Source organism: Ceratotherium simum, chromosome 9 (genome assembly GCF_057802395.1).
Source record: "Ceratotherium simum simum isolate JZ-2026a chromosome 9, ASM5780239v1, whole genome shotgun sequence".
Classification (NCBI taxonomy): Eukaryota; Metazoa; Chordata; class Mammalia; order Perissodactyla; family Rhinocerotidae; genus Ceratotherium; species Ceratotherium simum.
Window position 1 is genome coordinate 26,995,242 of NC_141908.1, and position 21,946 is coordinate 27,017,187.

General features: G+C 36.3%; 1 protein-coding gene across 10 annotated transcripts in view; it reads right to left on the bottom strand.

The window, feature by feature from the left end:
• The window catches only part of QTMAN (queuosine-tRNA mannosyltransferase), a 410,331-nt gene that overhangs the window by 187,834 nt on the left and 200,551 nt on the right, over positions 1 to 21,946 (bottom strand). For all 10 annotated transcript variants that reach the window (XM_087435132.1, XM_087435126.1, XM_087435128.1 and 7 more), the window contains one exon: positions 21,643 to 21,816. In XM_087435132.1, the coding sequence (XP_087291258.1) occupies positions 21,643 to 21,816 (174 nt within the window). The remainder of the gene's footprint in view (positions 1 to 21,642; positions 21,817 to 21,946) is intronic.

Genomic DNA, 21,946 nt, shown 5'->3' on the forward strand with positions numbered 1-21,946 from the left:
CTATCTGTCAAGTAAAACAGTAAGAGTACTTGCTTCATAGGACTGTTGTAAGGAACAAAAGAAACCATGAATGTAAAACTGAAGACTATCTAAACACAAGTGTTCTTGCTGTTAATTCTCTCCTTCTGTTTTTTCTCCTTCACTAAACTCGGAGCCTCTAAAATATAAGCACCCTATATCTGTTTCCTCATATATATTAAAAAAAAAGTTAATAATACCTTCCCTAGAGACTATAAAGTATTCTTTAAAATATAAAATTAATTTACAGAATGAAATGGCATTAAATAGTTTTAAATGCCACACCAATAAAAAGTTACTGTTGTTATATGTCACTAGGATATTAGGTAGCAGATAGCTAAGGAATGGAAAGTCATATGATAAATCTCCAAAAATTTTATGAAAGAATGCAAAAGAAAAATCTGAGACTCGTGGCATATAATGAAGATCTGTTGGGAATGCAATTGTAATTCCTTCTAGTATCAGATGACCAAAAACTGTGAAAACTATCTTAAGAAAAGTTCAGTTTTGTTACCTTTCTGCCTTCTTTTGCATGTCATGTTTCCTACCTTCTGGCACACCTCACTCACTGAGACTTTTATACTTAGTACCATCATGCTACCCTCCAGGTAGGTACTTAAAGCCTGAGGTGCCTCATACAAGTCCAGCTGCCCCAATATCTGTCTGTATCACTTCTCATCTAAAATTCTTCCACGTTCTGGGTTCCTGGGAAAGAACACAAGATTTGGGGGTTGGAACATCTAAGTCGTAGTTTTAGATCACAAAGTTAATTCCTCATCTGTAAAATGGAAGAAAGGTTAACTAGAAAATCTCCAATCTCCATCCCGCTTAAAAAGAAATCAATGAGCACATCTCAATAAGGTATCGAGAAGGGAATCATTTTGACCAAATTCACACTAAGTTATAAATAAAACCTATACTATGGACATCTGCTTTTAAGCAGAATCTTTATGGACACATAAAACTCTGATGAAAGCTATGGATCTTCTCAATAAACATGCGCATGTGCACATTCGCACAAAATTTTATACACAATTTCAGTAACCTCCAACTCCAAACAGCGACTCTAGGAAGAACTATTTTTCTAGTTGCAGGCAGAACTTCAGGAAGTTTTAGGGAGATATTTGCAGGAAAGTTGGGATCTTCTCAGCTACCTCTTAAATCATACCATTCCAAGCTCTGCCTAAATCACAAAAACATACAATTGGCTCTGCCTTTTATTGATTATTACAGTGTTTCATCAGGATTACAGTCAAGATCTGTGTTATGACTAACCAATTTGCTTTTTCCACATTTTCCTATCCTACTTCTCTCTCTTTCAAAGGGTCAGTAACTAGGTCAGCATCTCAGTAATAATGATAGTTCCCATACTTAAACATAACCCTCTACAGCCATATTTTCTTTCCTTTCAATGTGGGAATAGCTAAGACTCAGTGTTAGCTGTCTCTACCCTCTGGTTAAAGATATCAGTATTGCAATGGGAACAAAAAGTGTGGAGGAGGGCATTGTGAAAGGAACATTGTTAAATAACTGCAAAAGAATTCCTCCTGGAATACAGACTCTGCTTTACAGGACCAAAGACCATTTAAACAAAAGACATTTATTGTGAAATGTCTATGAAACTTTGTAAGGAAATATTTGCAGAGCTGTGCCAGCATTATAATTTCAATGACAAATGGTCTAAGCCCTAAAGGTACTCCTTCCATCTACCTTGGGGTGTTTTGAAGCACCAGTGGCAAAGTGGTCCAACATTTATTTCCGTGGTTGTCTAAGTTCCTATTGATACCCTTTCCCCCTTCATCTGAAGAAGAAGAAGGAGGAGGAGAAAAGAAAAAGTTATTTGGTATTTCCAAATAAATTTATGGAGAGAACCCATCAGGTATAAAATAACACAGCACTTGAGAAAAATTGCTCCCTTAAAAAATGTTTATACCATGTTGTGAAATAAATGGGTTTGTAAAAATAGAGATGATTCTTTTTTAATTATAACAACAATGAAAATAGTAGAGGAACCAAAGAGTCTAGGATGAAAGTTAATGGCACTATTGTTTAAAATAAGAGAATAGGAATAGATTCCATGTTAAACACGTTTCTTTAAGCTCCTAATTCCATTTAGCTCGGAAAGGCAAGGAGAAAGAGAAGATAAAGCTACACGTTTAAAACTGACAAAGGGCAGTACTTCTATGCAATTTATAATTAATCTGTGGGACCATGTGTCAGTAGAATTTATTGAGAAAAATAGTTTAGTGCTATTTTATAAGGATAAGACATTAGAAGAAAAAGTATTGCAATTGAAGTTATACTAGCTAAGAAAATATTATAAGAGCTATTAATCATCAAGATTCAGGTCATAAGTTGGCTAGCAGCTGGAGTCAAGAGAAAAAAACTGCACAAGTGGCCAGGTGAATTGTGGGCAATAGAATCACCTCAAAATACCCACAATGATGTCATACATACCCACTCCCCCACACCCCCCACACATACACACTCTTCCTTTGGCTAATATCCTCTAAAAGGAAGACAAATATAACCTGCATAACAAATGAATTATATCTCCTTTTATACATCATATAAATCCTTAGATTACTTCTCAATTACTTTTTAAAAATCTTAAAATTACATATCCATAAAGATTTTAAAATCATGCAAGTAGATTTTGACACACTATCATTACAGCCTAACTATAAAGCCATGGAAAAAGATGAATTTTCTGGAAAACAGAATCCCGCTATTATCCACATGTTCTCCTCAATTTTCCCAATTATATTATCATATTGTTTTTAGAATGATAGAATATATTTTTTTATCATAAAGGTAGAGTAATAGATAATAACTTGCACAATCTTTAAAAGTGATATAATAGCATTACTATGATTAAAGGTCTGTCAGTTCTTCCATTATAAAGCATTTTTAGGAATTTTATAACCTGAACATTTGAATTTGTTTCAGGCATAAATTGGACTTACAAGGCCTCAGAGGTAAAATTGAGTTTTTTTTCCTGTTATCTAAGTATTAAAATTATTTTAAAATGTAGATAACTATATCAAATTTGTTTTTTTACATATAGTGCTTTGTCAAATGAAAGGAATATTACATTATCCTACTTAGAACTTTAAAAACTTACTTAGACCAAGCCTGTTTTATTAAGTTGGACCACTGACCAAAAAGTTTAGGAGTTTAGAACTCCTCCCTGGAAATTCCTAAGAATAAAAAGGGAATCAACTGCCCAGAAGAGTATGGGCACATTACTATAGATTGAAATATTACCTATAATTTTTAAATCCTCTATTTTTATATTAGATGCATAGACACTTGAAAGAAGCAAGCTTACGGTTCCACATTATCTAAATCAGAGTGTGAGAAGGTCTTTTACAGGAATTCATACCAGCATGTATTGGAGGAAATAAAACAGGGACTATGACTGAGAAACAGGAGCTAGAATCAAAATACCACAGAGTTCAAAGCAACTTACAGGTCAGTTTCACCAAATTCACAGAAATGCAGGAATTCTCTATAAACAAGCCGACACATGGTTCTACTACTTAAATACTTCCATCACACCAAAAGGAAGGACCACAAAAATTGTCTATAAGTTCTAACAACTCTATCAGTAATGATTCTGGAGCAAAGAACACACAAATTATCCATACTCTAGCCTGTTACTAGATGCATTTTAAATTTCCTTCTCAATTGTGCTCTAAAATCTCAGAATGTCCCTATCGTCATTCTGCTTTATAGAAGCAAACGCCACACAAATGATCTTCTTCTCATGTAACTTTGTGGTACAGTCTAACAAGCATAAGCTTTGAAGCCAGATAGATCAAAGTTTGATTCATGGTTCCACCCTTTATTTGAAATGTGACTATGGACAAATTACTTATCTTTATCTTCTCATATGTAAATGTGAGTTATAATCCCAAAAAGATTGTGTGAATTAAATAAAATACATAAAATGAATTACAGAGTACCTCACTCACAATATAAACTTATTACTAACATTATCATTAATAGGATGAAAGGGTCCATTTTGCTGATTTTTGAGGCATTACTAAGCCACGGAGCCAGCTGCACCAGACTGAGGGGCAGAGCTGAATAGGAAAAAGCCAAAGAGCCAAGGAGAAGCCACTACCACTGGGAGCTATCCCTGGTGCTGCTCTCAGACCCGGGGCCCACGGCTTGCCTGGCCCTATGTTTCCAGCATCCCTCAAACCAAATTCTGATTTCCAGTTCTCAATTTGATTTAGTAACATATTTCGGCTATCTTGTGTTCCTGACCTTAATTCCTGTTTTCTTCCCCCAGATGCTGATTGGATTATTTTCCCAAATGAAAATCCAACCTGACACCAAACTGCTGAACATTTTTTGCTTTGAGATTTTGACCTCAAGTTATATCTTTTTATCTCTAACCCCATCAATAATGTCACTAAAGAATAGTTAATGTCTCTTTACCCTAAAATTTTCTCAGGAAAACTTAAATACATCTGCAGCAGTAATTAAAAATAATCAGAAGGTGTGAAAAGAACTAGGGTATTACTAAATCATCCCAGGAAAGTAGCAGCTAAGTACTAGTGCTAGGATGAAAAAATATGGCACAAGTGTAAGCATGACTTTTCTTATGCCCATGGCAGACAGCACTAATCTATCACAGAATTCTTTTTCAATCCTGAAGATGGCCTTAGAGTCCTCAACAAGTTCCAAATAGCCATCAAGAGTCAAAGATGGCATGCGAATAGAAACCTATCTATCATCCCTGAGTTAGTGTGAACATGCGGATTTTGAAAAAGAGGGTTTTTTTTTTTCTTTTTATGTCTCAGTTGGAACACTGTACGAGCATACGTTGATGGTTTGAAGAGAGTAGAAGCATCCTTACAACGCAGTTACGTGGAAAGCAAGTACTTGGTATTAAAGAATCAGAGCTTTCTCTTGTAAGACTGGAGGTGTTAGCCTTATGTCCTGGATAAATTCCAATTTAGATAATTACATTCTGCTTACCTCACCCCCCTAGCAATTTTTTCAAGTGAATCCAGTATTGTTCTTCACTTCCTACCCTAACCTGCTGTGTAGTGTTGCAATGAGCTGTTAAACAGCTGCCATGCTTCGCTCTACAATGGTGACTGCTTTACTGTATAATTTGTAACCATTCTCAGTGTGCTTTGGAATCTTTCAGGATGAAAGTGTTACCCTAAAATGCAAGATATCATCATCATTTTAAAGGCATACAGTACAACTGCTTATTTCAGTTAAATTCAGCATAACATATTTAGAAAATACCTTATTTCATGAAAAACCATAAAACTAGGTTAAAATACCCATGAAACATGCTACAGAGATTATATAAAAAGGTATTTAAAGAAAGCAAACTATTTATCAACTATATGAATATTCTGCCAAAGAAAGGAGTAGTAGGAAGAACAAATGCTTCAGACATTTTTATTTGAAAATACATCTGCCTTCATCAGATGGTAAAAATTCCCAATGTCACCCAAGAAAAACAGTGAAGAGAAAAATTGAACGTTAAGTCAATGGGAAATGGAGGAATGCCAACACTTATGGAGAAAGAGATCAAGGATAAATACGTTTTTTAACATTTTCTTATTTCTCATCAGGACAGCCAGAGAATTATACAAATTCATTATCATGAAGACATTGAGTTTTTACTAGAGCTTGCCTGAGGACACTTGCAGACAGGGACATACATTTTGGCAATATCGAAAAGGGTGTCATGGCGCAGCCAGGAGAGGCTACTGCAAATACATGGACTTTCCATAGACTGTTATTCAGTAGAGATGCTTTAGGTCAGTGGTTCTCTCAACCTTGGCTACCCAGTGGAATAACCTGGGGAACTTTAAAAAAAATACCAATACCTGGGTTCCAACCCCAGAGATTCTGATTTAATTGATCTGGACATCAAGATTTTTTTAAAGCTCCCCAAGTGATTATAATGTGCAGCCAATGTTGAAAACTACTGCTTGAGGCTATGTTTTACCAACATGGTTATAATTGTTGTTTGACTGGCTTTTTTTAATGGGAAAAAAAATCACATTATTTGAGGGCATGCGTATCATCATACATTATTAATACAGCCCACACAGTTAGATCCCAAAGACATGTTTCACAGGGTGATGCTTCATCAACTGGGAAGGGAAAAGGCTGTATCACCTAAGGATTATACTTCTGAAGGGCCACAATTCTAATGCAAGCTTTTTTTGTAGTGACAAGAAGAGTTTCTGCCAGAAACAATAATTCTGTATCTTAGAGGTTTTTGAATTTACAGTTAGCTCTGGGTATATATATCTGTGCTACAGATTTGCCTGCAGTAAACTATACAATCTCATACTAGCTTTTTCCTACCACATAAATCTGAACCAGACCTTCTCTGTCCAGAAAATAAACAACAGTCCATTACCATACTAATGCTTACTTATCTACCTTCAAATAGAAGTACTGCACCCTTAACCAACCTGCACATTCATGAGATGTAAAAGAAATACCCGCAAGCACGAGCAGAAAGAAGTTTTCAATCAGAGCCAAGTACTCAACCACTGCATATAATGATGTGAACAGTTGATGCTCTGTCTAGAAGGTAAGATGTAGTTCCACTGGCTTTTATTGATTATACCAACCTTGTTCCACAAGTGATAACCCTGAAAAACGGCTGTAAACTAAAATACAACAAACACAGACAAAAGAAGAATAAAAAGTAAACAGAACAGAGCAGGTAAAAAATACCCATAATCAGCAGGAAAGGGTGTTGAACATCCCAAGTACTTTAAAAGTAGTAACTAAGGATTTATATTACAAGGTTTTTAGTGAATTAAGTTAGTCATGAGAGAAGACATGGAAAAAAACACCAACTAAACGCTACAGTGGTGTGTGGATTATCCATATGAGAGCAAAGTAAGCTTTATATTCTTTAATAATCACCAAAAGTATCAGAAATTGAGGTGGCAACACAAAGAGGTCTGTTCAGATGCCTGTGAGTGGCAATTAAAATTGATAAAGTAAAACAGAGTAGCAGGGATGATCTTACAGAGGGGAAGGGCAAGGACATGTGCATAGACTATATACCATGCACTGTGCGAAACAATTTATCTGTGTTCTCTTTCACTTAATTCTCACTTCAACCTTATGATTTAGTGTTAGGGAAACTAAGAGTCAGAAAGGGTGACATAATTTGACCAAGTTGCACATCTAGAAAGTGGCTGAACCAAGACTGAAACCCAAGTGTGATTTGCAAGTTTATGTTCTTTCCTTTGCACCACATGTCCTCCTACAATACATGAGACCCTCACTGCCAACTGCAGTCTCCTCTGAACTAACCCATCAAGCTCATCTCTAGAGGCATTAGCCAGCTATTCAAACAGGACTCAAGGATGAAAAGAGGCATTTACCCGATAACGCAAGGGAGAGCAGAACAGGCATATCACCAAAGCCGTCATACAATGGAAAGCTTAAATATCTTCTAGAGAGAGACATAGAGGGAAAGCTCAAGAAAATTCTCTAATCATGAAGGATACCAACTTACACAAAATTTGCAAAGAGGAAGCATAAAAAAATTTGATAGTTGTATATAATATTGGTTCACTGAGGCTTTGTGATACCACATCCCTGGAAAGCGAGATGATCAAAATTATTTTCAGGTTCTGAGTTTCAAATGCTGGAAACTCCTATTTCTCACTCCTGGAATAAGTTTTACATAAGTAGCCCAGTGTTTACTGGAAGAGCAAAATATGTTATAAGCAAATAGAGTTGGCTGAGTCATATGCATTTTCATCTCAAAATGAGTTACAGATCAAAGAGCTAGATATTTTCAGTGGAAAACAGCAACAAGTTGTGATGCAACTGAAATATTTGAAAATCTTCTAAGAAATTTTGGGACACTATCTATTCCTGATGAAACTGATCTATTTCATCAATGCTGGTTAACCCTACTCTACTAATTACTAATATAATGAACAACCCTGGTTGCACATTTCTAACAATCTCATAATTTTTTTCAACTGGCTTCTAAATTGTGATTCTGCTGCGATAGTGCTCTATAACCTCAAGAAAAAACCTCCCTGCTGCAGTTTCCCCAGCTTTTAAATGAAGGAATTAGACTAGAAGATTTCTAAAGTTTTGATTTCGTAGGTATTCCTCCACTTCTGGAAAGTTCTAATTCTGTTCTTTCATAAGAAAAAATCAACTGCCTAAAAGTGAAAACAAAACAAATTTGTCCACAATAGAAATGTGGTTGACACTTTTCTATGATTTTCCTATTTCATTTAATAGTACAATAATTTTAAAACTTATGAATTTTTTTGAGTTCATTCTCCCCCTTGTCTTCTATTTCAAACAGAATTCATCACCTGATCTTGGATATTTCACTTTCCCCTTGTCTCTGCTTATGTCCTTTCATAACCATTCTCACGGCCTGAGACAGAAGCTCCTTCTTCAATTAAGAAATTAGGAAATTCAATTAGAAAAATAATTATAACAAGCACTTTAGGGTTTGGTATTATAAAATGAGTTTTGGTATGCTAAAAATAAAATGTGGTAGCTTTGAATAGACTCTCCCTCTCTCCATAGAACCACTTGGTCTGCTCAGGGTGTCAGCTGATACTTAACAGAGCAGATTTGTACTGGGTTTGAACGATATGGGTGTCCCAAACAGATAAATCAGTTCTCTGTATGTAAATGAATTTAGAGTTGCAGGCTATATTCATGAACTTAGAGTTAGATGATAGGAACAGGAAGCATTGGAGTGAGGACTGAATTTCAAACAAGAAAGATATTTCCATGGATAAACAAAAATATATAGGAGAGAAGAGGTGCTGAAATGATTTCTTCTCTTGTTGCCCACTAATTATATATGAATTTTAGTGTGTGGCCAAGGGGGAAATGAGGGAAGAACTCCTACCATTCTCATTTCATGGCTGCCTAAAGAACAGGACCAAGATTTCAGCTTAGAACAACAGGCAAGACTGAAAGAGAAGCAAGTGTTTGTGCAACTAATGAGTTTACCTTTAATTAAAGAAAATTATAACTAGATTTCCTATATTAAATTCTCACTATTATGTTTGCTTAATTTTTTTAAAGTTCCATATTTAATAGTACTGATACACAAAATTGGAATCTTCCAAAACAAAAAGTGACAATTATTTAATTAAGAACTAGTTTCATAGGAACGCATTAACAAAAATGAATTTGTAGGTAACATTGAATCACGTATAGTAAGAACAAAATCAGCCAAACTTAAAAACAGCTTATAACTTCTAATCACTTACAGAAGCACCTCTGTAGATAGCTGGTAACAATACAAACCTTGCTAGATGTGAGAAAGGTCTGTGATTCACCTCATATTAGGCCAAAAGTATATGACAAGAGTATATATAGAATAGTACTTGATTTAATATTCTTAGCAATATGTCTAAGAAGAATTTTGGCACTCAGTCCAGCATGGTAAAGATAAGTCAGTACTAGAGCAAGCAACATAAGTTTAAAAAAAAAATTGAAAGTTGACATAAAGCAAAAATCATCTGATGCTTCTAAAATTACTGAAGTCATACTGAACTATAATTTGAGTGACAGTTCTGGTTCTATAGAAAAATTAAGAAATAACATATAGGTCAATGAAAGCACCAAAGATATTTTGAAAACACACAAATTAAAGACAATAATAACAACAACTACCATTTATTTAATGCTTACTATGCCTCAAGAATTTTACCAAGTACCTTACATACAATAGTCACTAAATTCTTACAACAACCCAATGAGACTATTACTCCCTCTACTTTACAGATGAGGAAACAATCAAGGTGTGAAAGGTCAAACAACTTTCTCAAGATTAGCCAGCTGGTTAGCAGAAAAGGTGGTACTGACACATAGCTCTGTCTGACATCAAAGTCAATTTTCTTAGGCACTATACTACGCTCTTTCTCACATACAGGACTTGATCCCAGGATTCCTTGTCCAAAGAGATTGAAAGTGACTTAGTTATTGAACTCTGAGAAGACGAAGGAAGGGTAATTCAATAAACACCTGCTTATCTAGAAATAAAGAGTTCAAAAGTTCTGATGCTTTTACAAATTCTACACTTGATTTTTATAAAATAGTAACAAGAAACAGATATCTTGGATTTATTTGGAAAAAATAAATTTGAGCTGTATCAAGTACGTCAAAGGAAAGAGCAAATCCAACCAAAACTTCTAGAAACAGAGGTCAATATAACAAATCACACAAAGTTCTAAATGATGACTCTGAGGTAAGAGAGGAGACTTCCTGCTCATCAGCTCCATCTAAATAACCTGCCAACATCACAGACTCAATATACAAAACTCTTGAATTCACCATCTTTACAGGAGCAAATCTATTTCTCAATTACAATATTGAGATTCCAGATTTTCTCCTAGTCACTATAATCAATCATGATCATTCCTGACCACTTCTCCACCCAATAAGTCATCACATCAACTTCCCAAGTCTACAACCAGTATATTTATGTGTATTTCCTCCTTTTCTTCTGCATGCTGCTTCCCTAGTTCAAGTCTTCAATAACCCATCCTAATAGATTTTAACAGATTTTTAACTTGTTTCTCTGATTCCTATTTCCTTTCTCATCAATATTCTACTTGTCAATACCAAATTCCCCATTTCATAACCTAACAGGGGCTCCCAAATGACGACAAGCTAAAGTACAAATTCCTCAGCCTTAATTCCCATCTCTAGTCTTACCATCTCTTCACCCAATTAAGTCAAAGGTAGTTAATCTCCTCTAGGCCCAATTATCATTCATTGCCACAAATCTGGTTGTACCTCTTCTCTCTCTTCATAATGTGCCCTTGCACTCATTTTAACCCACCACCCCCCTTTCTTTCATCAAGAAATAACATGGCATTAATGGAAGCAGCACACTGGAGCCAGACAGTTTGGGTAACTATACGATTTCAGGCAAGCTTGACCTTCTGAATCTCATTTTTCTTACATGCAAAATGAGGATAACAGTACCTAGTTTGCAGGGGTTTGGTAAAGATTAGAAGTAATATACATAAAGGGCAGGCCCAGAAAAGGCACTTGATAAATGAGAGCCATTATTATTATGCCCAAAGCTTAGTCAGTCTTTAACAACCAGCTCAAAGGCCATAAAAAGCACTCAGTTTTTTCAATCTTATACTTAGAGCTACCTGAGTATGTCTATCATTTCTACAAAGCTCTTATGATTAAGGACTCTGTCTTATACAGCCGTATATCCAGAATTCCTTGTATTTTCCATACAAACAGCAAGCTTTTAATAAATGTTGGGTGAACAAAGGCATGAATAAAATGTCAAAGAATTAAATTACTGTTAAGCATATTTTATTGCATCTAATTACTTTGAAGCATATTTTTATTAAAGAATTTCCCATAAATTAGTCTTTTATCTGGAATTTCTCAGAGAATAAACCATTCTGAGTAAAAGATTATTCTGGTAGCTTACTGTTGAATGGTACATTCCAAATTGTTTATTTTTTAAAGAAAAACTTTCTAAAACTCTCCCCAGCATTCTTCAAAAGAATATTGAACAACTAAAATGATTTCTGTACTGATCACCCCACTCACCCTTCTATACTCCAGCATCACGAGGAATGCATGCGTATAACAGGTGCCAGGCAGATGTGGACGGTGGCACATGTGACTTTCCCTCTCATGCAATTGCACTGTTAAATTATGATATTTGGCTGCTGTTATGTGGATTGATGGCATATAAGACAGTCCCTACCTTTACTTGAATTAATGGTAAACTTTAGATCCTCGAGTGTTCTATAAAATTACTAGGGTTTTCAGAATTTTGTTCCCTCTTATTTATTTTTTTTCAGTGAGGAAGATTAGCCCTGAGCTAACATCTGTTGCCAATCTTCCTCTTTTTGCTTGAGGAAGACTGTTGCTGAGCTAACATCTGTGCCAATCTTCCTCTATTTTGTATGCGGGATGCCGCCACAGCATGGCTTGATGAGTGGTGTGTAGGTCTGCCCCTGGGATCTGAACCTGCGAACCCCACGCCACCACAGCAGAGTGTGCAAACTTAACCACTACACCACTGGGCCGGCCCCTAGATCCCCTTACTTTTGAGGTTGGAGTTATATTGAATGAGTGATCTTGTCAAAAAGCCTGTCAACAGATAACCAAAATGGTGATGATGGGAGTTTTAATAAAACTACTAACGTTTACTGAACATTTACTAGGTTGTAGGCACTGAGCTCAGTCAGCAGATTGTAATAATTATCTCGATCCTCTTAATAAACCTAAGAGGTATGTACTATTTCAATTTCCATTTTACAGATGGGAAAACTGAAGCTCTGGGAGATTAAGTGATTTGCTCTAGGCTGAACAGTGGGAGTAAGTGGTATAAGCCAAACTAGAATCCCCGTACACCATTACTGCTGACTCCCTTCTTTTATTCAGCATTACTCAAAATGGAATGATTTGAAGAAGTGATTTTTAGAAAGATTTAGAAAGATAAAGCTTGATCCTTTAAACATCAAAATGATTTACCTGAAGTCTTTCTAACATGCATGGTACATAGCCCTCATGTAATGACCAGAGTATATAATATAATTTGTTCTTGCCTAAATGGCTCTACACTGATGATCATTCACTGTGCCTTGGGAAGCTCAGTGATGCCCTCTGAGCCTGATGAGGGAAGAGAGCAGACGTTTTGCTGAATTCCCCTCAACTGTGGGTTGAGTTTGCTGAATGACACTCATCCCCATTTTGTAGCAGCTCTGCTCCATGACCTCCTTTGGGGTGGTGATATAGTCCCTAGCTGAATATGTTCTCTGATTTTTAGTGATTTCTCAACCCTGTGATCTGTGGCTTTTGCTTCTTACCTTCCAAATTTCTTAGAACAGGACTACGAAGACCTAAAAACAATGTACACCAAATGTGTTATGTAAAATCAAGCCAAATGTTCTCTATACTTGAGGAGAAAGGGGTAAATCTTCCTATAATAAAAGGATAGTTTTTGTTGTCGCTGCTGAATTCAGAGCACTTCTTTTTGGTGGAGCTATTGCTGTTACATAAGTTGAAGAGAGGAGAAATCTAACTGTTGTAATTAGGCAATAACATGGACGATAATTTCATTAAAAAATACATTTGGAGTAAGCAAGAGTTTGTTCTACGTAACTTCAGGCCAACAAAGGGATAGTATATATATGCTAAAACCAAACTCTTTTCTCTTAACAAGGATAGTAAGAGGAAGATGGTTACAACATAATGCAGCATGAAAGATTTGCATTAGCTATAAAGGAGATTTCTTGACAGTGAGTGGTGTTAAACATTGGAACGATTTACTGAAAGGTGTTTTTTTTTTTTACTACAGTGGTTCTATAAAATTTTTTTTAAATGACATTCAAAAGAAACACATTTTTGCATTCATTTTGAAGAGCCAAAATAATTGTTAGCAAATATAGATGTGTTTAAATTTGTAAAAGTAAAACTATCCTTCTACTTCAGGCCTAGATTAATATTCAAGAAGGCAGTACCCGCTTCATTATTTCATAGAGCAAAGGCAGGAGTTTTACTAATACATCTAACACTAATACTCTCCCAAAATGTCTGAAAAATATGACCACATGTGGTAAGATTAAGGTGTTTTCTGGCAACGACCCAAAAGCAGAACACTTGATTGCAGAAAACAAAAAGTTTTTGGGGGGGGGGGCCATGGGGGCTTCCTTCTGTCCTATCAATCCACAAATTCTCAAATTACAGATCTGCTGTTGTTTTCTGACACATCTGCTTTGCAATGTAAAATAGTGTTTTCTTTAATAAGAATTCTTCAAAAAGCCCTTAGGCTCCTCGCCTTTGTTTGCACAGCCTGAGAGTTTTCATTTAAAGTTTTCACACTGTTTTTAAAATTCTCCATTTTTGTTTCTAAAATAGTTAGGCAAAGTCCATAAACTTCTGTTTTGGCTTCACATTTTAACTACATAGAAAAGGTAAAGAGAAATGTGCAGAGAAATTCTTAAGGTTTCAATAAATGAGATTACAACCAAATGACTAACAGCGTTTTTCTCTCTCCTTTGCTGTCAAAAATGTAGGAAGGAGGAAAGCAGAGATACGTTTTATATAATCCCTATTCCCGGGTAAAATCTATTAAATGAGGAAACTCACAGGTAAAATCCACTCTTGTTTCTCAATGGCAACTCTGACAATCCAATATTGTGGAAAATAGGAATAGATAGTGAAATGATCACAGAAACATATTAAATTCTTTCCTGATGATCACAGCAAGGTTGCTACTTGATGTTCTCTGTGGTGACTAAAGTGGACCTGAAATCCAGATAAAGCACATATTTCTCCATCTAAAGTATACATGCTTCAATTTGCTTCAGGCCCAAACTTCAATTTCTAAGGATAGAGCATCCATTCATCCCATCACTGGAAAATAAATAAATGGATGCTGTTTTTTAAGGTCTCCACTAGAAACACATACATTTGATCTTTTTACATGAATTATGTGTAATCATAATGAAGAAATTTAAACTCTTTTTTCACAATATAACAGAATTAAGAAGGCAGGCAAGTGACAAACACATACAAGTATCAGGCCTTGATAGCCTGAGCATTTATCTCTTTTCATCCTTAATCCAACTGATTGTTATTTGAAGCAGATGATATCTACTTTGATACTCCCTACTCATGGCTCCCTGAAGGAATTCCTTGGGAAGACATGATCTTTTTCAAGGATAAGGGATGCCACTTTGTAATTCACTGCATTTCTACAATACCTTCTTATATGGTCCAATTTGTTTGGAGTGGGGATAATCTAGTTACATGAAAATAGTGGACACTCCTCAGTATCAAATCCTGTAGAGGAGACAGATGGAAGAAGTCTGAAGCTGTGCAGGTACAGTCTACTCTGTCCTTAACATCATATGATGGATCAGGCACTGCCCTCTTAAGACAGGTGTCATGCTATAAGCTAACTTGAAAGGGAAGAGAGTTTGGATAAATGATAGATAACTAGAAATAGAAAAAAAAGAAAAAAAGGTTTTCTTATACATGAAATAATGATCTGAACCTACAGCTTTCTTTGAAGTATTCTTCCTATTCCGCTTCTTTAGGTCCATCTTCAATTTTATTATCAGAATTCTTTCTTAAAATTTCTCATTCCTCTTCCTCTTTTTCAAAACTCCCACCTTTTAAAAGTCTGCTTTCTAAAGTCTTGAGTCCCTTCTCTCCTAACATGACCATGACTTTGCTCCCTTTCATTCAATGTTCCTGTCAACTCTTTTTTATAAATCATATGTTTTTCACTGGTCAGAGTCAAGTACCAGGAACCAGAACCTCTCTTTGCAGGACAGGCAGCATAGAAATACTGTTAAGAGCTTGGGTTCTAAAATAGGGTAAAAAAGTGTTTGATTTCTAGTTCTACCTTTACTATCTGTGTGACTGCAGGCAAAATTACACTCTCTATGGCTGAGTTTCTTCAACTTTAAATGGAAAATATCTTTTAGAGCTGTTGGAAGAATAAAATGCTAAAATATGTATAATATGCTTAGCATAATGCAGGGCTAAAATACGAATCAGTCAGGTTAGTTGTTACAGTTAGCTCTACCTTCTAAAGATGACATTGTCAGAAAGCAAGTTGCAAATTCCTCAGATGCTGTGATTTCATAAGACCGAGACTTGCATACAGGTCTGGATATATAAAATTCCCTACTTCTACTAGGTCTTCCTTGCCTTTATGACAGTTACACGATCTAGAGTAGGAAAATACTGGCTTCCTTTAACCAATATCGAGCTCAGCAGGCTGCAGGATTTCTTCCTTTTTTCTCTCCATCACACACCCAACAGCACCATGGAGTTCTATGAGAAACTGAGTTCTATAAATTCTATCAAATGCAAGTAAAATTTCCTTAATTTTCAATCTAATTTATATCCTTTAACACAGAATAGTCTTCCTTTGCAATACATCTCAGTCATGAGTCTCATCTCACCAAGCCTTGAGATCATATTTGTCTTCTTGGATGCTACAGCCTGAATGTATTTCTTCAAAATTCATATGTTGAAATCTTAACCAAGGTGATGATATTAGGGGATGGGACCTTTGGGAGGTAATTAGGTCATGAGGGTAGAACCCTCATTGAGTCAGATTAGAGCCCTTATAAAAGAGACCTCAGAGAGCTCCCTCACCCCTTCCATCATGTATGAACAGTGTGAAAAGACAACTGTCTGTGAACCAGGAAGCAGGCCTTCGCCAGACACCAATGTGCCAGAGCCTTGATCTTGGACTTTTCAGCCTCCAGAACTGTGAGAAATAAATTTGTGTTGTTTATTAGCCATCTAGTCTATGGTATTCTGTTACCATAACAGCACAAACAGGCTAAGACATGGTATTAATATTGCCAAATCTGTTTTGTTGACCACCGATCATCTGGGAGACCTGAGTGCCTTCAGTACCGAAGGAGCCAGTGTATATACCCAGCAGCAAAGGGAGATTTGGTCCATGAAAAGGCCCCAATCAGGAAAATCTATCTAAAAAAGATAGCCTACTGAAATGTTCCCTGGTCACCTAAACTTACAGATATTACAACTGCATGAGAAAGGGTTTAGATGTTTATTATCTTCCTTTAGGTGAATATGGCTCATGTATATCCTAGAGTAAGGCATGATGTTTACCTTCATTTGCTGTCATTTATAATTTCTGCCAAAAGTGGGTTATGCATTTCCCTATATTCTTAAACAGAATTTACTGGCTACTATTTAATTTCTCTTAATAAATCACAGTCATCCTTTTGACGTACAAGCTGTACAATAACGGAGAAATGTCTGCAAGCGTTCTTCAACGTGCAGAGTTGCCTGCCCTGCCACAGAACGGCTCCAGGCTGCCATGCTTTTTCACTTCTCATATATTTTTTTAATAGTTTATCTCTCTCCTCTCTTGTTGTCAAGCTGTCAGTCAGCTGTCACTTTTTACTGCTGTCAGTGAGCCTGCCTTTATCACACCCCCAATTTGATGCTGCTAATCTGCTGTCAGCTGAAAAATCAGATAATCAAGACCTCTGCAACTGCATTTACAATAAGTGGTGGGCTGAGCACTGGCTGGAGATTTTGAGATATGAGTTCCAGTTCCTGCTTGGTCTATATCTAGCTGTGTGATTACCAGAAGACACTTAACTTCTCTGGGCCTTGATGCCTTCATCCATAAAATGAGGAGCTCTGTGTGTGCGCGCGCGCGCGTGTGTGTGTGTGTGGGCGCACGTGTGTGTGAGAGAGAGAGAGACTGACAAAGAGACAGAGAGACCGAAAGAGAAAGAGATGTCATCCAGACTTGAATCCTAAGTTTTTCTGGCTACCAGAAAGAACATATGAAACTTTTCTGTGAGTTAACAGAATGCAGGGTGGGGTACCACTGACCCTTTAATTGTCAAATTCAAGGATACGTTTTAGTCATCACTTTATTTAACCTCACTCCTCTGAATTCACTACTGATTATCTCCTTAAAACTCTTTTCTCTTTGTTCCACAGTATAATTCTCTCATTGTTGACCTCCTGACCCTTTTATCTTTTCTTCTCATTTCAATCCTGGGCTATTCCTCCACCAACCCCTTAAGTGTTAAGAGCGCCAAACGCCAGTCCAAAGTTAAAGGTCAGGGTAATGACGAGAAACCAGCAAGAGGCCTGAGAAGCAGCAACCTGTGTGTCCTGGAAGCCAACTGAAGAATGTGTCATAGTGTGTCAAATGCTGCTGATATGTTAGTAAGATGAAGACTGAGAATTGACCACAGGATTTTGAGGCATGGAAGTCATTGGTGACCTTGACAAAAAATGGTTTCAGTGGAGTAGTTTTAAGACAGAACAGTAGCAATGAAACTGGAAACAAGTATAAACAACTCTTTCAAGAGGTTTTGCTACTAAGAGAAAGAAAGAAATGTGGCAGTAGCAGAAAGGAGAAGTGCAATCAGGAGAGAATTTTTTTTAAAGATGTAAAACAGGGCCGGCCCCGTGGCTTAGCGGTTAAGTGCGCACGCTCCGCTACTGGTGGCCCAGGTTCTGATCTGGGCGCACACCGACGCACCGCTCGTCCGGCCATGCTGAGGCCGTGTCCCACATGCAGCAACTAGAAGGATGTGCAACTATGACACACAACTATCTACTGGGGCTTTGGGGAAAAAAAGGAGGAGGATTGGCAATAGATGTTAGCTCAGAGCCAGTCTTCCTCAGCAAAAAGAGGAGGATTAGCGCGGATGTTAGCTCAGGGTTGATCTTCCTCACAAAAAAACAAAAAACAAAAAAAAAAAGATGTAAAACAAATAGCATTTTTTGTATGCTAATAAGAATGATCCAGAAGAGAGAAAAACTGATAATGCAGAACAGGGAAGGAAAAACTGCTAGAACAATAGTCCTTAGGTATGCAAGAAGGATGGGCTTCTGGCAAAGAAGTGGAGATCGGGCCTTAAACAGAAGCAAAGTCAATTCATCCATAGTAACAGGTGTGAAGATAGAGAATATGCACCCAGAAGCACATAACTGGGTAGACGTGGCGGTGGCAGCGTATAGAAATTCTCTTCTGGTTGCTTCCATTTTCTCAGTCATAATCTGAGAATGAAGATAGAAAATTTGGTATTAGAAGTTTATAAAGAAAGGAAAATGCATGATTAGTTGTGTAGAAGAGGGGAAATGTGGTATGCTTGCCACACAGCTCAAAGGTCCATCAGAATTTAGGAGTCATGAATTCAGAGTAGGCTAATAATATGGCCAGATGTTTTTCTCCTAATCAAATATGAAGGAAAAGGTGCAAAATATTTGAGAGTACATGCAAGAGAGTATGTATGATGATAGAAGATGGAAGTTAAGCTGGAGAAAGAAAGAGGAAATTAGGGCAAGAGAAGAACGAAAGTGAAGAGCTGGCTCAATCCATGGATGGTAGGTTCTGGCAAGGGCAAAAGACTGTTTGAGTCAGGGTGATAAAGAGAATAAATAAACATATCTCTTTATATTAGGCTGCTCTTTGGCAAAGTACTTCTTTATTGTTATGTGTTGATTAAAAGAGGGCAGAGAGGAAGACAGTCCTTTATATTTAGGTGGGAATAAATGTGCTAGGTTACAAAACAATGGGGATGGAGGAGTTAAAAGATGAGTTAATCTTTATTAGCGGGTCTATTATGTGCCAGGCACCATGCTAGGCATTTGGCATGCATTATTTCATTTAGTCTCTACATCATGCCTATGAGGTGATAAGCTAAATATAATCATAACCTTTAAAGAACCTAAGCTCAGGGTCATTATACTTGCACAGGTCACAGAGCTAGTAAGTGGTGGTCAAGACTCAGGGTTTAACAGGTTTCCCATCCCAAAATGTTTAATACATATAATAAAATATTTTCAAGTGAATATTTTTTCTTGCTACTATTTTTCTGGTCTTTGAGAATGAGGCAGCAGAGGGGAGAGGAGGGTAATACGTAACAGTAGGTGCCTCAAGCCCAATATTACTGAATTCCTATGTGACAGACATGCTCTGAGCTTTAACAGTTACCAACTTGATAAATCCTTATATATTTTGCTGAAATATGGCTTTTCCCCTTCCCTGATTCGTATCCATTATATTATATTATATATTATTATAGCACATTGTATTAATAATTTAGTTATATCTTCTGCTTTGTTTTTACTTAAATTCATTTTTGCCGTGACCAAATAATATTTGGGTAGGGAGAAAGATATAAGCATTCAAACATTGTTTTTTTAAGTCACCTTGGTTATTTTGCCTTTAGAATTACTAAATATTTTTCAACATCTCAACAAAATAACACTCTTTTAAGACTGCAGGCATTAGAATGATTGTCATTCATGCAAAAAATCACTTACTTACACTGTATGAGTTCAGGCTGGATAAAGCAAATTACCATTTGAAAATAATTCAAATAACACTCTGGGCTAAGACCTTGCTTATGAATGTTATCTTGGCCACAATATTTCTCAACTTTCTTCCATTTAGCTAGATTTATTTATGGTAATACAGTCTAAATTAATAAACTATTCAATTGCCACAGGTGTATTAAACATATGATGTTGTAGGAATATATCAGATGCAAACGAATTTTAAAACATATTATAAATTTGAAATTCTATAGGAGTAATAATTAAGCTGTACTATAACCACCTATTCACCTTAAAGATGTACATTTTGACTATATGTTATATGAAAAACTTAAAAACGCGTAAAAAAATAAGGATCATACTTTAAAAATGTAATCTAAAGTATAAGTTGGGTTCTAGCTAATCATAGATCTAAAGTATAACAATATTTTTCAAAAGTTGAAATTCTCATCACACATAAGAAAACTGTATATATACATATTATATTTACCTATATTCCTGAAAATCGATTGTGATCTTGGTTTCACTTAGCTTGATAGGTTTCAATACTGCAACTAAATCATTATATGTTTTTGATAAATGACCTAGAGTGGCAGGAAGCTTGGACAGTAAAAAGAAAATTGAATCCAGAGTCATAGGATCAAAACTTTAATCCAGTCTATGACAATAATCAGCAGTGTGAATGTGAGCCAGTCTCTGCTTCTCTGGGCCTGTTTTCCAAACTCCATAAAGGAGTGGGCAAGGTGGTCTCAAATTTTATGACTCACCAACTTGATTTGGTATTAGGCAGATTTTTCTTCAAGAAATATTAACTAGTAAGACACTCAAATAAATCAGCATTAGGGGTGTAGATGAGGACTACTGTCCCCACAGCAATATCTGGGTGAACTCAGTGAGTCCGGAACACAGAGACTATCTCTGACCTCCTGCATAGCATGTATGGACAATAAATTGTTTCCTGCTTTCATTTCAAGGATGGGGAAGAAACAGCTGTCCCTGAACTCTTTTTAAGGACATAGTCAGTTACAAAATAGTAGCATCCCCAGCTAGTATGAGTCCCACTGAAGTAAACTTTCTATTCATAAGGGAGAAATATTCTGGTGGTAGTAAAAACAATTTTGTTAGGTTTAATCAAAAGTGAAAAGGAATTCTAGAATGTTCCCTTTGAGCCACATCATCTGTTGCTAATTTGGGGTGGGCCCAGCAAAAACGGTAATAAAAAATGGCCTTAGTAACTGAGAAAGAGAAATGGCAATTAAGTGCATTTGCAGCCCAGTGTAGAAGATCTAACTCTTTACTAAGATAATATAAATAATAAAAAATGGAAGAAAAAAATAGAAGAAAATGGCATGGGAAATGAAAGTATTCCAAGCAGTGAGATTTAACATCGATTTACTTAGAACAGTTACTATTATACACATAAACCAATGGGTATAAGCTGAATGAAAAGGTTGAGAAATATGCTTGATAGTGACTTCTGTAACAAAACAACAAATAAAGAAACAAAACAGTAAGTGTTAAAAGCCAAAGCAGCTTGCTTTGGCAAACCAATAAATAAGAGAAAAGAAAGGAAGAACTCAATATCAGAACTAACCATTCAGTGATAGGTCGGACATGTGATTTTTTAAAATCTGTAAATCACAGTAGAGTGAAATAGAACTCAACTCTCTAACCAACCATGCTCATGCTGAAAAGTTAAAATCGGCAAGAAGAACACTCATTTCTATACAGTTGGGGAGTAATTTATGACAGAATATTGCAAATGGAGTCAAACATACTGACCTGCCCACATCAGGAAACCTGATGGGAAAGTAAATAACTTGGCACTTGGGTCTGATGATGCTTTCCAGATCCTTGGGTCTGTGATCAGGAATCAGCTTCATAAATTTTCCAATAGAAGTGAGAAATGACTCCATATTAAAAACCGAGTTGAATACCACCACATCAGCCACCAGGCTGTAAAGGGAAAGGATAAATGCAAATGATGAGCCCACAGTCGCTTAGTTATTTTTTATATGCCTAAGACCTCTATGTTAATCACAGTTTATACTGCACCTTGGGTTTGCAAAGGACTCTGCACTTCCAT